Raw genomic sequence first — 16,292 nt, forward strand, 5'->3', positions numbered from 1 at the left:
CTGGTTGATACCATTCTTTATTACGCGAATCACTTTTTGCTGCGAACTACTGCACACGTCTTCCCTTTATCGTTACACATTTTGCAGCGTGAAACGGGCACATTGCATTAGCTAACACCCATTTGCATTTTCGATAGCTGATAGCACAGTAGCATGGCAGAAGCAGCAATGGTTTCGTATTCATCCGCATTCGCTGAGGCAACGTATGGCGCGCCGCCGAAAGCGCCATCTCGTTCCTCTAGAGCAAACTGCTCCGCGAAAACGGGTCAATAGGCAACGCGAGGTAACGTCATCGCTACTGCTTCGGCGCATGCGCGGCTAGGCAACGCGGGCCGCGTCGGCAGCAGCTCTGCGCGTTGCCTCGTTGGTGCTGCTACAATTTCTTTCTCTCTGTATCTCGCTCTCATTTCCTCTTTCCCTCTCCCGAGCATTGCGCGCGCCGCGCGCATGCTCTCCTTCCCACTCCTTAACGTCCCATGTCAAGGCAACATGTGCACGACTCGCAGAGTGGCGTGAGGCACATGCCACTCTGCGAGGTGGTTGCTAGGCAACGCAGTGACGTCATAGCTCGGCGAGGTTTTGCGATAGCAGGCGCCACATTTAACAGCTTCGTTAAAAGAAATTAAATACTGTTTACTGCCCCAGCTATTGATAGCTTGTCTATTTCACACGTACCCGCTCGCGTCATGCCCTGCCCCATCTTGATCGGCATTCGCCTGACCAAGTGCGTGCTATATGACAGGTGCGGTTATATGTTAGGCATTTCAGTCTTGCCACGAGAGAGAAAAAGTATTTAGCCCTTAGACCTGTTCCTTACTGCTTCAGGATGGCTCGGGCAAAGCATTATTTTGGCTTGATGGCTTAAAAATAATCATAAGAGCCTTGGGCTACTGCTCATCAATGCAATCATTGCAACCAAGGCATCCTGGAAGTCCACAGCGTGGGTGAGGCAGGGAGCGAGCACACTCTAGTGAGATGTACTCTGAAAGCGACGACATATTCTCGACAGAAATGCTTTCAGGCATGGTTTGCGAGGTAGCGCAAGTCTATAAGGCATGGGCGTTAGCGGGATAACATAACAGTGCCCTATCAATGGGTGCTTTGATCAATGTCATAGCTATCGTGTAAATATTTCGCAATTTTTTGTATGATACTTTGCGATACGCACAGCATCACTGTCCTTTGGCTAATAGCGTAAAATTGTAAAAACCTGTGGTCATATAATATGTGAGAAAGGTGAAGTAATTAATTCCGGGAAAATTACAGGTATCTGACGGAATCGCATTATGACATTTAACGTTTTATTTAACTGGTAATCCTGATCTACGACAGTTAGCAACGCATGGCTTCGGATGGTACGGGCGTTTTTTGACGTGACCAGGCTTCTATGGCTTACATGTGGACTGCTGCGTTCTGCTAATAAAGACAAAGCTCTGTATGCTTTAAGAACCAAGTTCCCACGCTAACCACTACGGCTCCTAAGTTTCTATTCCTGCAGAGCATCGACTGTAAATTTCGCTTTACTGCGCATTGATTAACGATTTCCATCGGGTCCCACAGTTTAAATTTCGCGCTCGTGTTTACTAGACGACTAAAAAAAAAAAAAGAGACATCTCTGCGTACCTTATGTGCGGTTCAGCATGTACATAGTTTTCATTATTATTTGCAATCTTTCATTGTTTAATTAGCTGCATGGTTTCTTGCGCATGCAAAGTGCTTTTATAAGCCGAACGCGGAAGCCATCGGGACTGGCAGTGCAACGTACCTGTGCAAAGTGCACGACGTCGGGGAACGTGAAGGACGAGCGTGTTGGCCACCCGCTCGACGTCCCAGTTGCTGCGGCGTAGCGCCAAGTACTCAAACTCGAAGAGCACACTCAGTAGCAGCGGAGGCAGCAGCCAGCTCAAGAGCGACTGCTTCTTTTCGCGCCAGATGCACGTGGCACGCTTGGCCAGGACGGCCCACGCTTGTGTCAGCAGGCCCGGACTCTCGGACACTGTGGTGGCCATGACCTTCACTAGCTCATCTGCAACACCACAGCGACCATTCTCTTCCGTGGGCCAGTCCATAGAGAAAGCGCGAAAGGAGATAGCCGCCACAAATTGGCACACATCCGCAAAACGTTTCCCGCATAGTATACCAATAACACGGGCCCCATATCTAGCAAACTTGAACTCGGCGTCGCATCCCATACTGCCATGTCATTGGAAAAACATAGGTGTAAAACGCTTCTTAACGCCTTAGATCGGTGCAGATTTACTGCAAATACTATGATTAAAACAGGCGCTTAAAGGTGTGCAGACACATAAGTTGTATCCTGACTCCTGTTTCTTCTAAGCTAATCAGATTCACCCTTTAATTCTCCTAGGAGCGCATACAAAAATTTTAAGCGGTTTTTTTAAGACATGTATAATACTTTGGAGCGCTGGTACAACTAGTTACTGCCAAAGTAATGAAACATGGCCCCAATTCCTTGGAAGCTTATATTTGTTGCCCCGTCTAGTTTTCCACGACAACTAGAAAAGTTCTGCAGCCTGTTACACTCCTGGCTCTTACAGCATCATCCGCCAGGTGACCCCTATCACATATGAAGCGTCTGCATTGGAAGCTACCGTGCCTCTATCTGACATTATCCACGTCAGCCGCCTGAAACAGTTCCTTTTTGGAACCAGTGAGTCGCACCAATAAGGTGCTTCTTCCGCCAAAGGGGGGAGGGGGGGGGGGTTGAAATGTCACAGTCTGTTGTATTGAGAGAAGATTACATGGATGGTGGTCTCGGAGGACGAAGAAGGTTTTGGGCATCGCTTCTCTACGCATGTTGGCTCAGACATTAAAAGCCATCTGCAAATACACGTACGCTTCTATCTTCCCGTTACAATATAATAACAGATGTGATACGAGAATGTGTGTGCATACCTATCATCACGGTGACAACCGATCAAGAGAATAAATGTGTTCGTACTTTTGTTCCAAATTCTGTGCCGCCTCTGTCGTGTGCTAAACCACTTCGTTGGTTATCCACTTTCATAGAGTGAAATGAGTCATGATTTTGTACCACTCGGCTAGACACCGCGTTTCTGTACGCTGTATGCCTGATTCCAATGAATGTATGCACTGTTCGCTTCACTTTGCTGAGTGCTTGTAGCCTCTGCATTACGAGAGGGATGAGCCACTGCATTTTTGTTTGCTTAGGGGGGTATGAGCTATTGCTGATGATGACAACTTTTGTACCACTGAACCGGACAACGCGTGTTTTTTTCAAGGCCATCGGGGGTATGAGCCACTTATTGCTTTCGCCTTAAAACTATGCGGATAAAGCCTGGGAAATGCATTCGAGCATTAAAGAGCATCTAACCATGTTGTGTAATTGCAGAACAACCAGTGCGATGCCCAGATCACGCGCTGAGGATTGTGTCTGCAAAGACTTTTGTGAAACCACCAAGCACAGTTAAGAACACAGGGGCTTTATTTGTACGTCCCGTCCCTTGATCGACTCCATCGTTTCACCTCTTTTTTTCTTCACTCGCACTACTGGCTCATGTCTGAACCGGCGACGTGCCAGAAGAAGAAAGTTTTGCCACAGGTGGGGCCCCTCTGCGGACAATTGGCCATGGTCACTTGGAGACGTGGTCAAACGGAGGTGTTGATAGTGGTAGCCGGTTTGATCCTTGCGATAGTGACTGTGTCTTCCCCTCCATTGCACGAGATTGTGAAATGGTGTTCAGAAGGTTGGATGACTGGGAAAGGACCGCCATAGCGGGGCTGAAGAGAACAACGTGGCGTGTCAACACGGAAAAAACTGTGAGGGTGTTTGCAGGTTTGAGAGTAGGAAAACGTCGTGGTTATTCGTGTGAGCAGAGGCTGCATGAAAGTTTTGCATGAAAATCTGTACACGCTGGACGAAATAAGACGCATCTAAAATGTTCGGCGTAGATACTGGGTTGACGAGTTAACCCGGCAAGCGGAGGGTGCAGCCGTAAACCATCTCAGCTACAGAGCAGGCGAGTTCTGGTCGGAGTGTTGATCGAAGGCCGAGCAGCACGATTGTAGGGTGAGATATCAAATCCTAAGCGTGAGGATGAGCGGTGAGTGCTGCTTTCAAGTAACGACGTAGTCTCTCCAAGATGCTGTTGGATGCAGGATCGTCGGAATGCAGGATGCAGTTGTGCGAATGCGCGCACAACCCAGACGGGATGTTACACATGCGAAAAGTGCCGACTCAAAACTGTCTGCCTCGATTAGTGGTCAGCGTTGATGGCAGACCAAAACGGCTAAACCAGGTAGACAGAAAATTACGAGCAACTGTCGCCGCAGTTATGTCAGGCATTTGAGCTGCTTCAGGCCATCGTGTGTACCTGTCACTACACCTAATCAAATACGTGTAACCACGGCATGGTGGCAAATGTCCAACAATGTCCAAATGAATGGTGTCGAAACGTGCATCGGGGAGAGGGAATTATCCCAATGGCGACTTGGTGTGTCGTTTCACCTTGATACGTTGACACGCTGTACAGGTGCGGAGCCAGTCGCTTAATCAGCGCGTATGCGCGGCCAGACGTAACGTTCGCACCAGAGCGTGACGTCGTGGTCGGGAAAGTTGGCTTGCTCCAAGCGGAGGGATGTAGAAGATCGGAGTCGTGGAAGTTCATCGTCGGATGCTTGTGCCACCGCGAGTGAGGACAAGGAAAGGTGGATAGGACTTGTCGTGGCGCTGATGCTAATACGACTCAAAGCGTCCGCTGCCTGTTGAGGCTGCCTTTGACGTAGCGTATGTCTGTCGTGAATTCTGCAATGAAAGCAAGATGCCGGAGCTCTCTAGGAGTATGGGTTGCACTGCAGGAACGTAAAACCGAAACATGTGGTTTATAGTCGGGGTAATGATAAATTGTCGGCCCTTCAAGGAAGCACCTGAAATGCTTTACTGCAAGGTAGGCCGCGAGGAGCTCCCATCCGAAAGTACTGTATCGGCGCTCAGTGTCACGTAACTTGCGCGAAAAGAAGGAAATTGGAATTCTTTTACTTTTCCTGAAGGGAATCCACTTCAGGAAGTGGAGATCTACGGACAGCATTTATGACTGCCGGAGCGGCGTCCATCATCTCGTCGGCCAGTTCGATTATTTCCGACAACGACTTATACAGAGCTGTGGCGAGATGATGGGCGTCGAGATGACTTTAAACTCTTGCACGGCGCAATTTCATACGGCAATTTCATACGAAAGCCCGTGCACCCTTCCTCTTGAAGGCCGCATGCAACAGCATCGCTTGTATCCGCAAGCTGGTTCTAATGGCTGCCGTAATAGCTGGAAATTTCTCCCAAGAGATGGGAGTGGCACAGCCGACCGCATCTTACATCGTGGGGGAGATTGTTGGAAGCACGAAGGGCGGAAGTTAAATAAAGAATCTTCTGATTCTAATGACTATCATACTTGAACTCAGTAACTATTAACAGCAGCTATGAGCCCCTGACTCCTCTGAATTGTTGTACAATACTAAGACCCCACCACTCCCGAAACTTCTGAAATATAGAACTGCAGTGCTAGCAGAAGAACTCGTGGAAACTCGTTAACAGCGCTGCCGCCTGGAATACATGGAGCGAACAACCAGCTTAAAATGGACAAACTTCGGTGTATTCGACAGGTCGCTTTGAGTGGTCGAAAGTGATCCGGTGGCTTATTTTAGTTGTATACTCGGCGCTGTGAACACAGTCACTTGTTGAAGTCATCCAGAATTCCGAGATTCAGCAGACACTTTCGTGTCAGGAAGTTCTGCTTCTCAGCACAAGGTCATAGATTTACCCCTGGTCGTGGTGAATGCGTTCTGGCGAGTGGAAGGCAAAAGCGACCATGTATCGGAAATCAGATTTCCGTTGAAGTATTCGATATGCGTTAAAATTTCACCGAAATCATTCGCTATGGTGTCTAGCATAGTTCCTGTACTGCTATGACACGGTGTGCTCCAATAAATCACCACTGTAGCCGGTTGATTCATATAATGTCTCGTCCCACGTGGTGCGTAGCGCCATGTCACTACTGTCGCATGAATAGTGCACGAAGCGTGCGTAAAGTTGCTCATGTTCTTATTTTGACGAAGAGTGAACATATTAACTCACCCTTGACTTCAATCCCGGAGGCGTGCTGCTCTCCGATCTCAAGTTGCCTCACATCGTGATGTTCTTCACCGACCTGGACGAGCACGTCTTCAAGCTGAGGTCACCCTGACGCCGATAGTGTCGATGCCAAGTTCCTGGCTGCGCTGTTCCAAGTCCTGGAGCGAAGAAACGTATTTTCTTTCTTAATGCCCCCGTTAAGAACTCTCTCAAGATGCACGCCGAAAGTTGAGTGATTTGGTCTACATTAAATGTCGGGACAAATCAAAAGGCAGCGCAGTGCAAGACCAAAGGATGAAGCCCAAAACTTACAAGTGCTTCTACCTCAAATAATTATATGAAGCCGACAGATAATGAAGCCAAGAAAACCATAGGGGGAATTATTTGGCTCTGTGTTTGAAGTGTAGAAATGATGAGATAAAGGAAAATGCAAGTGGACGAAAAGCATCTTGCCGCCGGTGTAAGCCGAACCTCACACTCTCCGCATGACGCGTGCGCTGCTCGACCAATTGATCTAAGGCGGTGGCTGTTACCACGTCCACATTCTCGGGTATTAATGTACAACATCTAACCTTGGGAGTGTTAGCCAGCTCCACACATGGCAATGGCGGCGGATGTGAAACATCCTTTTGACCATTGACTCGATGGGTAAAGCAACGCATGCGTAATGCGAAGGGTGTGGGTTCAAATCCCACTGGTGGAACTGGCGGCTCTATCGTCCGTATTCGTGTTATGTCGGATGTATGAAGGTGGTCGGATTTGGGCTAGGCTCAAACTCACATAAACCGTATTTATAGCAATGGTGTCATCAGTCGTCATCATCATCATCATCATCATCATCAGGCTATAGTTATGTCTATTGCAATTGATCTCCAATTACCCCTGCCTTGCGCTGATTCCAACTTCCACCTGTAAATTTTCTAACTTCATCACCCCACCTAGTTTTCTGCCGTCCTCGACTGCGCTTCCCTTCTCTTGGTACCCATTCTGTAACTCGAGTGGTCCACCGGTTATCCGTCCTACGCATTACATGGCCTGCCCAGCCCCATTTGTTTCTCGTAATTTCAATTGGAATATGGGCTATCCCCGTTTGCTCTCTGATCCACACCGCTCTCTTCCTGTCTCTTAACATTAGGCCTAACATTTTTCGTTCCATCGCTCTTTGTGCGGTCCTGAACCTTTTCTAGAGCTTCTTTGTTTAACTCCAAGTTTCTGCCCCATATGTTAGCACCGGTAGAATGCAATGATTGTACACTTTTCTTTTCAATGACAGTGGTAAGCTCCTGGTCAGGATTTGGTAATGCCTGCCATATGAACTGCAATCCAATTTTATTGTTCTGTAAATTCCTTCTCATGATCAGGGTCCCTTGTGAGTAATTGACCTAGATAAACGTACTCCTTTACAGACTCTAGAGGCTTATATTAAGTACGTCATATTAATGAGGTCATAATAATGGGTGTAGTTCAAGGTACGTCCTACGTATTGCTTGAATTTTTTAGAGGTAGGTTAGGCGTCACCGCTCACGATCCCCGTTCTGTGCAATGACGGCTACCTACTACTCATCAGGTCCCGTCATATGCAACGGCAACCTCCTGACGACCTGACCAGTCCTGTGTCACGGCGGTTGCTCCGAGAGCGACACAGGTGAACCAGGATGTTCGAATGGTCAGGACTATGCGATAGCACTGTATATATTGTATATGTTTTTGTTCTTAACGTGGTTGCAGCGTTTGTTTTAGGGTTTCATTGTATCATATCAGAATTGGAAGCTCTGTTCATTACTGGAGTAGAAGACAAGCTTTTAAAGCAATACAAACCCTGCAGTACATCACAGGAAATGTATAGAGGTAGGAAAGAAAGGGAGCAAACAGAAAAATTAAAATCAAGGAAATTTCGAAGGCGGTGTGAACGAGGTAGCCGATTTAATAATGAGAGCCAAAAACGCAGTGATTAAGTAAGAATGCAATATTATATACGAAATTCTTATGCATAGGTAAAGAAACGGGAAACTAAAAGGGAACATTACTTTCGTTTCGTATAACTGATAGAGAAAGTTAATGTATATCACCCGCCGGGGTGGCTCATTCAGCTAAGGCGTTGCGCTGCTGAGCACGAGGTCGCCGGATCAAATCCCGCCCGCAGCGGCTGCTTTTCGATGGAGACGAAATGCAAAAACGCCCGTGCGCTTGCGTTGTAGTGCACGTTAAAGAACCCCAGGTGGTCAAAATTAATCCGGAGCACTCCACTACGGCGTGCATCATAATCAGAACTTGTTTTGGCATGTAAAACTCCAGAAAGAAGAAAAAGTAGTAGTAATGTATATCGAGTTGTCTTGATGATTAGCTTAGTTATGGTATAGTTGTCATTCAGTAGTTTACCGCTTTGACCTATAAGGAACGTTACTGTAGCCTTGGCTACCGTATGAAGTAGTAAAGGACAAATTGGGAAGCAGTTTCTGTTCTATATACGACATCTCTAAGTAGAAAATGCGACCCGGGTATGTCTTACGGTGTTTCTAAAATACGGCCAAATTAGATCAACATTATCAAACAGCAAAATATGAACAGTGTTTCCTAAATGTGTGTGAAAAAGCTAACCAAGTTATTAGCATAGTACTTTGCCATTTGTTGGGATAGATATAATGGGAAGCAGTTGGGCTATGTTATATAGTTATAGATGGTCGAAGCAGAATAGTGTGAAGGCTGCTCGTTCATTTTGTTCAGTTTTGTACTGGTAGTGCTAAGACCACGTTTGGGTGAACACTGAGCCTAAATACTTTTGTTTTGTGCTTTCTAGTGAGATATGGTGCACAGAAGATACATTGGATTTGATTGTTAAATGTGTAAGCGTTGCTATAGAACAATAAACATCTTTGCCTTTCTTCTTCTTCTTCTTTCTGGGGTTTTACGTGCCAAAACCAGTTCTGATTATGAGGCACGCCGTAGTGGAGGGCTCCGGATTAATTTTGACCACCTGGGGTTCTTTAACGTACACTACAACGCAAGCACACGGGCGTTTTTGCATTTCGCCTCCACCGAAATGCGGCCGCCGGGGCCGGGATTCGATCCCGCGATCTCGTGCTCAGCAGCGCAACGCCTTAGCTGACTAAGCCACCCCGGCGGGTCTTTGCCTTTCAAGATCATACTTGTGCGAACATATCGTATATAAAGCGTTAAAGCTGATGTCTTTTTATTTAAAAAGGTTGTCGCAGTTTCACCTGAAAGGTGAAGCATCAATTGCGATAGCAAATTTGTAGAGAGCTATACGGAGTAATGATATTAGCTTTATCAGCTGTATAAACTTGGACATGCAGCAGCACCGGCAACACGCAGAACTGTTGTCGACGCCGTCGGCGTTTTGCCCGCGTTCGCTCAAAATGCGTGCGGCGTTGGTGACTGTTGCCGGAGCCTCTGATATAAATAGGCACTTGGTGCCGCAGCTAAACGTCGCCTCCCTTCCCTCCCCCTCCCCCCCACGGCCTTGCGTGCGTCGGAAGAAGGCACGTTCGCTCTACATATATGGTGATTGTAGAGGAGGAAAGAGACGCCTACTTCTGCAGCACAGAGCAGAACGCGCGTTTGTTCTCCGCCGTGCGTTCACTCCCCGTGAAAGCGCGCGTCCCTCGCGCCCTTTCACTCTCACATACAGCGTTCGGCGCGCGGCGACGATTTCATCTCCATTGACGTCATACGGAACCTCACTGCGACGGCGACGGCGACGGCAGAAATCTGCTTTTGAGTGTCCATGTAATTGCTATCGCAATAAAAGAAAGAACAGAAAGGTGTCACGCGACGTGGGTGTGGTATAAAGAAGATGACAACGCCGGTTGGCAAAAAAAAAGTTGTCGCAGTTTCACCTGGAAGGCGAAGCATCAATTGCGATAGCAATTTGTAGAGAGCTATACGGAGTAATGATAGTAGCTTTATCAGCTGTATAAACTTGGACATGCAGCAGCACCGGCAACACGCAGAACTGTTGTCGACGCCGTCGGCGTTTTGCCCGCGTTCGCTCAAAATGCGTGCGGCGTTGGTGACTGTTACCGGAGCCTCTGATATAAATAGGCACTTGGTGCCGCAGCTAAACGTCGCCTCCCTGTGCCGACCTCGTGCTGTGCCACAAAGATCAGCCGAGGCTTCACCATGTCGCCACTCACGATCCACGCGTCGTGTGCTACAACGGCTACCTACTACTCCGGCCGCTGGATAAAAAAAAAAAGTTGTCGCAGTTTCACCTGAAAGGTGAAGCATCAATTGCGATAGCAAATTTGTAGAGAGATATACGGAGTAATGATAGTAGCTTTATCAGCTGTATAAACTTGGACATGCAGCAGCACCGGCAACGCGCCGAACTGTTGTCGACGCCGTCGGCATTTTGCCCGCGTTCGCTCAAAATGCGTGCGGCGTTGGTGACTGTTGCCGGAGCCTCTGATATAAATAGGCACTTGGTGCCGCAGCTAAACGTCGCCTCCCTTCCCTCCCCCTTCCCCCCCTCCCCCACGGTCTCTCGCGCATCGGAAGAAGGCGCGTTTGCTCTACATATATGGTGATTGTAAAGGAGGAAAGAGACGCCTACTTCTGCAGCCCTTAAGGAAGCACGGCGCAGAACGCGCGTTTGTTCTCCGCCGTGCGTTCACTCCCCGAGAAAGAGCGCGTCCCTCGCGCCCTTTCACTCGCACATACAGCGTTCGGCGGCGCGCGGCCACGATTTCATCTCCATTGACGTCATACGGAACCTCACGGCGACGGCGACGGCGACGGCGACGGCGACGCCGACGGCGACGGCGACGCCGACGGCAGAAATCTGCTTTTGAGTGTCCATATAATTGCTATCGCAATAAAAGTACGGCCTGCCGCGCACATCGAAAACGGTTTCGTCAGGAGGCTGCCGTTGTACAGGACGGGGCTCGTGAGTGGCGACGCGTTGAAGCCTGGGCTGACCTCCGTGGCACAGCACGTGGCCGGAACTGCCACGGGAACTTGCCCGGGTACTGCGATGTGCCGTAGCAGCCCTCTAAGGGGACGGCGGTTCTGTGCGTTGCCGGTAGGTCCCCTCTCCGGACCAGGCCTTGTGCGTCACTTGTTGCTGTCTCCAGGGCACCAGCTGGAGACAGATCCGCGCTTGCCGAACGCCATGTCACTCACTGACCTGCTACCTGATCACATTTGCCTTTTCTTCACTTTCTACTTGCAGTCGTGTAACACTTCTCTGTTCCCTTTTGTTGCTGCTCTTTTTTGCCAACCGGCGTCGTCATCTTCACATCACAAGCACGTGGCTCGCCTGTTACTCATGACACTTCTCGGCGTCAATGTTCATTCTGGGTGAGTTGCAGTAGGAGTGAACGCAGCTGGCCCAGATAGGCACGCCCATCGCTGCTGAAACAACCGCCGCATCTGCGTCCATAGCGTTGGTGCGCGTTTTGAATGAAAAGAAAGGCGCATTCCATTCGGTGCTTCTCGATGCTACACTCTCACAAAACGCGCTTCTCGCAATTGGATCAATGATGCAATTACGCTCCACTACCCATCCGCTTGAGTGATTGGTGAAAATGAGTCTGAGTTGCAATGCGAAGTCGAAGTCAGCAATGTAATCCATAAATTAACATAGACGTTAACTAACCAAATCAGGGAATCTTAACGCACCATTGAATACTTAGCTGTGCGGACCACTCTTGAAGTCGCCTTCAGCTTTCGTTTGCAACCACACGCGAGTGACCGTTGTCGCACCGTTTGCTATGTGGCTTAGAAGCTGTTCTTTTTTGACGCTTCTTCGGGAAACTGTGTTAGACTGCTATAAAAAAAAGAAACTTGTAAATTGGTACCGCGTGTTACGGTCTCGTATGAGACGTCTTTTTTCGAACTACGTTTAAGAGCGTACACGGCCATGTGCGTACACATGACTTAGTTTCGATCTGGCTGCTTCGTGTACCTAAAGTAGAGTATAGGTGCGGGTCTGCGCCAACCTGAGGGAGAGTCTAGGTGCAGTAGATTACTTCGATGGCAATCAGTGCCAGCGCGACTGAGGGCTCACTTTTCTTACGAAACAGGCGCATACAAGTGACTTTACGTGTTTAATACGTTATAGATAAAATGTTATAGTAGAATTTACGTAAAGTGCACAAGAATCAGGCGCGTTAAAGAACCCCTGGTGGTCAAAATTAATCCGGAGCCCTCCACTACGGCGTGCCTCATAATCAGAACTGGTTTTGGCACGTAAAACCCCAGAACGAAGAACAAGAATCAGCCTTAAGAAATCAACAGTCAACCCGGAAATCAACAAAGATCATGCGGCAGAAAACAACAGTTTGAAGTCAGTGGTTAATAATACAAGTATGAAATGTATAGCACGTTGGCCTTTGTTTGATAGCGTCGCGGTAGAAATCCCTATTGCTGCGCTGTTTACCCAACTTCACTACCACGTCTTCTCTTAAAAAACAGAAATTATTTCCGGCAGCTTACATGATGTGAGGAAAAATGTACATTTGACAAGTCAAAGTCACAGTCAGTAGCGCGTCCTCACTGCTGCCGGACAGTGACATCCATCGGACCGTCGGGTGACTCGTTTAAGCTTAATACACTGTTTTGGGATGCGCCAGACAGCCCATGTAAAACAGCGGAATAAACGTAGTGTAAAAACTGCGCAATGAACGTACCTAAACGCACGACTTGACGGTTCAAGAGATCATGACTGTCGAGCCGTAGTGAGGACGCACGGCTTGCTGTCATTTGCCATTGTCAGATCTAGTGGCAAAGAGGTTTTTGCCACTGCCAGGGACTGCAGCGTAGCAGTCAGATTATACAGCAACGTCATACTGGAGCTCGCGTAGCGGTTTCGCCACTCGAAATATTAACCACTGCCGGCAAACTGTTCGGGTTTCTGCAACATTTTTTATTGATTTCAGTGTTTTGAAGGCAAATTTCTGTGCACTTTACGTACATTCAGCTCTAACCTTTTATATATCATTTAGTGCCTAGAGACACATAAACGCCTCTTTCGTTAGAATAGCAAGCCCTCAGCCGAGCTGGCCGCGCTGGCTCTAAATTGGCACTGAAGTGAGCTACTTCACGCGAATTTTCTTCTTCCTTGCACAGAATCCCACGTAGCACAAATGATGACGGCAAGGTGTGCATGTATGATGGAACTCTGTGTACATAGTCTAATGACTCTACTCTGAAGATAGTGGGAAGCATTCTAGGATGCGGCTTTGAGGAAGAGCTTTCTCCTTATGGATCTCCCTTATCTTTAAATGGGTCAACTGGATACGTCAGACTTACCTTTAATAAATATTCACGGGTACCTTTAGACACTTTGCACGTTAAATCAACGCCCATACACAATCCTAAAATTACGTTCATAAGATATGCGTCGCGAGCATCATTTCAAAATACCGATATGTTGCCTCATGCTAAATTTGACTTAAAAGCAACCTCTAAATGTAACCGGATTTTCATTCTGATCGCAACTATGTTACGCACCTTTTCATAGTTCGGCCCCCTAATTAATGCCCTAATGTCAATAGTGTCTTAAATTTACGGTGCCTCATTGCGACGGCCTCGGAAATTTTGATCATTTGCTCAACACGATCTAGACATTGATTACTGGCTATTGCTGCTAAAAGCTAACTTCGTAAAGTAACGCAGTATACACATTTCTAGGTTCATTGGTTCAAAACTTTCAGATATTGAAGTTACTGCGATAGCTGCCGGCGGTCAATGATGGCTTATACGATTGTCCTTCACAGTAATTCAACGATTTCATACTATACTTACATGAGAAAGCGGCAAACTGTCACCGTCATTAATCCACGCATGAGTTACCTTGAACATGGTGACGGTGAGACGTGTGGAGACAATCTGTCCCAGGATGAAGACGGCCTCGTTGTACGAGTTGCTCTCCAGCCTGGCTTTGGGCGCGTACTTGCGGAGAAGAGTCTCAATGGACGTGACGTCACAGCCTTCCGGCACTTTGTTGATGATAATGTGGTAGCCCGTGCCGAAGCGATGTTTCAGAAATGCGGGTGAGCCCGCACAGCTAGGGATAGGCAGATCAACAACGTAGTCAATGAAAAGGAAACTGAGGCACGTATCTAATTAGCTATTCAATCAATTGACTCATTGATCGAACAGTCAGGCAGTCACTTCACCTCACTGGGTCAGCCGAGCGGTAATTCCACTAGCCGATCAATTGCTCGGCCGTAAACTCCACCAGCCATTCATTATTTTATCTAAATGGCTCTTCAACCAGTCACTCTTAAGCGCTTACGTTCAGTGCGCTTTTGCATCTGAAAAGGATTGCTTTTGTGTCTTTAGTCAAAAATCTAAGATATTGACGGCAACTTTCCCAAGCTCGGTTTCCTTGGCCACAAGAACAGAGAAGGTGCTCCGTCAGATGTTATTTTTAATACACTGGGCAGAGGGAGAGCAGCGCACCGAAAGGAAGACACAAAAAGCGATAGACGACACATAGGTGCACTTGAAACTCAAGCTTGCTTCTGAACAACCATATATGCACCAACAAGCTAACACCAACGTGGTAACTCCTTGCAGTAAAAAAATAAAAATAGCCATATTCACAAATTTATCACGCTAAAATTGTTCCTACGGACATGTGTCGGATATATTATATACATGAAGGCTACCAGACAATGGAAATAGTCCTTAAGAACGAAAAACTAAATATGGCCCGACGTCTTTAAAAGGCTGTGCTCATTCATAAAACTCACTTTTTTTTTACTTGCCATGACAATAAGTTATCCACGGTCAATCACAAACTACGAAGGTTTAGTTGCAGGTAAACTTGTCTCAGCGTCGGTAGTCGACTGATAATATCGGCGGGGATTTGCACCAGATGAAAAGTGGCAGCCCCTATTAACCCGGCGCTGTCAGATATGTTTCGCACCGCACACTAACCACAGCACCATCGCGGCCCTATTAAAGGAGATTATTAGTTCGCGTGATAACCACCATAGAACCTATGTATGCTCCGACTAAAATCTGCAAACCACGAGCAGATGCACAATGTGCCGAAAATATGACAGATGGGTGCGACACGCGGTTGCCACACCAGAAAAATATTGCACGCACCGGATATGACCACTCGCCAAGATGATGATCCGGTCACCCAGCACGTCCGCTTCGTCTAGATGCTGCGTCGTGAGGAAGATGGAACAGTTCCGGCGTATCTTGAGGAGCAGTTCCCACATCTCACGACGGCCTTCCGGATCCATGTTGGCCGTGGGCTCGTCTAGTATGACCACCTACGGGTGCGGTTCGTCTCGTGTTGGTGCCCATTTATTGGTGGCGTTTAACATTCCGACGTTAAAGAGCTCCGGTAAATTTGATCTGATAATGTTTGTGCGCCTGAATATCGACACAAAAACAGTAGTTCTTTGCTCTTTGTTACGGAAATTATGAAGACCTCATGGCCGCATTGAACCTGTGACATCGTTATCGCCCGTAGAATGGCACAAACCACTGCGGTGGCTGAAAGTGTGTACTATGCCATGCGCCTTCTGAGCAGCCTTCGAAACGCCAGATGCTCTTGTTTTAGCAGTGGGAGATTAAATGTCAGAAAATTGCCACCATAGCGAAAAGAGTAATAGTTGTAAAACAAGGGTCAACTTTAGGAGAAAATTAGGACTAACTTTAAACGGAGACGCTGAGCAAGAATCAGATAAGGCATATAGAAATATGTGCACAATTCTGTCGCCCTTAAGAAGCTAACAGTATCGTCGCCCTCAGCTGAAACGACTCGTCAGCTCGGCATCTCAAACTGATCAGTTGCGAAGGTGGTTGGTCATCGATACAAACTAGCACAGCGAGCAGTGATGCTTATAAGCACTCTAATGAGCACAATCAAATACACGTGCTCAATCTTTATTGGAAAAAGGACTAGCAGCGTGAAACTCAGAAAATAGGAAAGGCACACATACATACACAGCGCTGACTTACAAATCTAAAAAAAACAACAAGGTTTTTTGCACGGAGGGCATATATATATATAAGGACAACTGAAAAATCTAACATAGCAGCGCGTGCGCCATCTAACTGAAAAAAAAATGGTTAAAAATGGTAGCCACACATGCGCCGATCAGCGTCATTGACGAATGCGTTTCAAAAAATGACGTACCGACCAAGCCAAGTCAGAACTGTCTTCAAAAACATTATTGTAGTCATTCATAGCCCGCCG

The 16,292-nt window shown here is 47.5% G+C and overlaps 1 protein-coding gene across 1 annotated transcript in view; it reads right to left on the reverse strand.

Annotated features, from left to right (window-relative positions):
* Positions 1-1,767: 1,767 nt before the first annotated feature.
* LOC119440341 (phospholipid-transporting ATPase ABCA3) overlaps positions 1,768-16,292 on the reverse strand; it is an 80,390-nt gene continuing 65,865 nt past the window's right edge. The window contains exons 12-15 of the mRNA XM_037705261.2: positions 15,188-15,360; positions 13,922-14,135; positions 6,110-6,264; positions 1,768-2,026 (exon numbers count right to left, since the gene is read on the reverse strand). Of these exons, the coding sequence (XP_037561189.2) occupies positions 6,199-6,264; positions 13,922-14,135; positions 15,188-15,360 (453 nt within the window). The 3' untranslated portion in view covers positions 1,768-2,026; positions 6,110-6,198. The remainder of the gene's footprint in view (positions 2,027-6,109; positions 6,265-13,921; positions 14,136-15,187; positions 15,361-16,292) is intronic.

The sequence above is a fragment of the Dermacentor silvarum genome, chromosome 2 (genome assembly GCF_013339745.2).
Source record: "Dermacentor silvarum isolate Dsil-2018 chromosome 2, BIME_Dsil_1.4, whole genome shotgun sequence".
In the NCBI taxonomy this organism is placed as follows: domain Eukaryota; kingdom Metazoa; phylum Arthropoda; class Arachnida; order Ixodida; family Ixodidae; genus Dermacentor; species Dermacentor silvarum.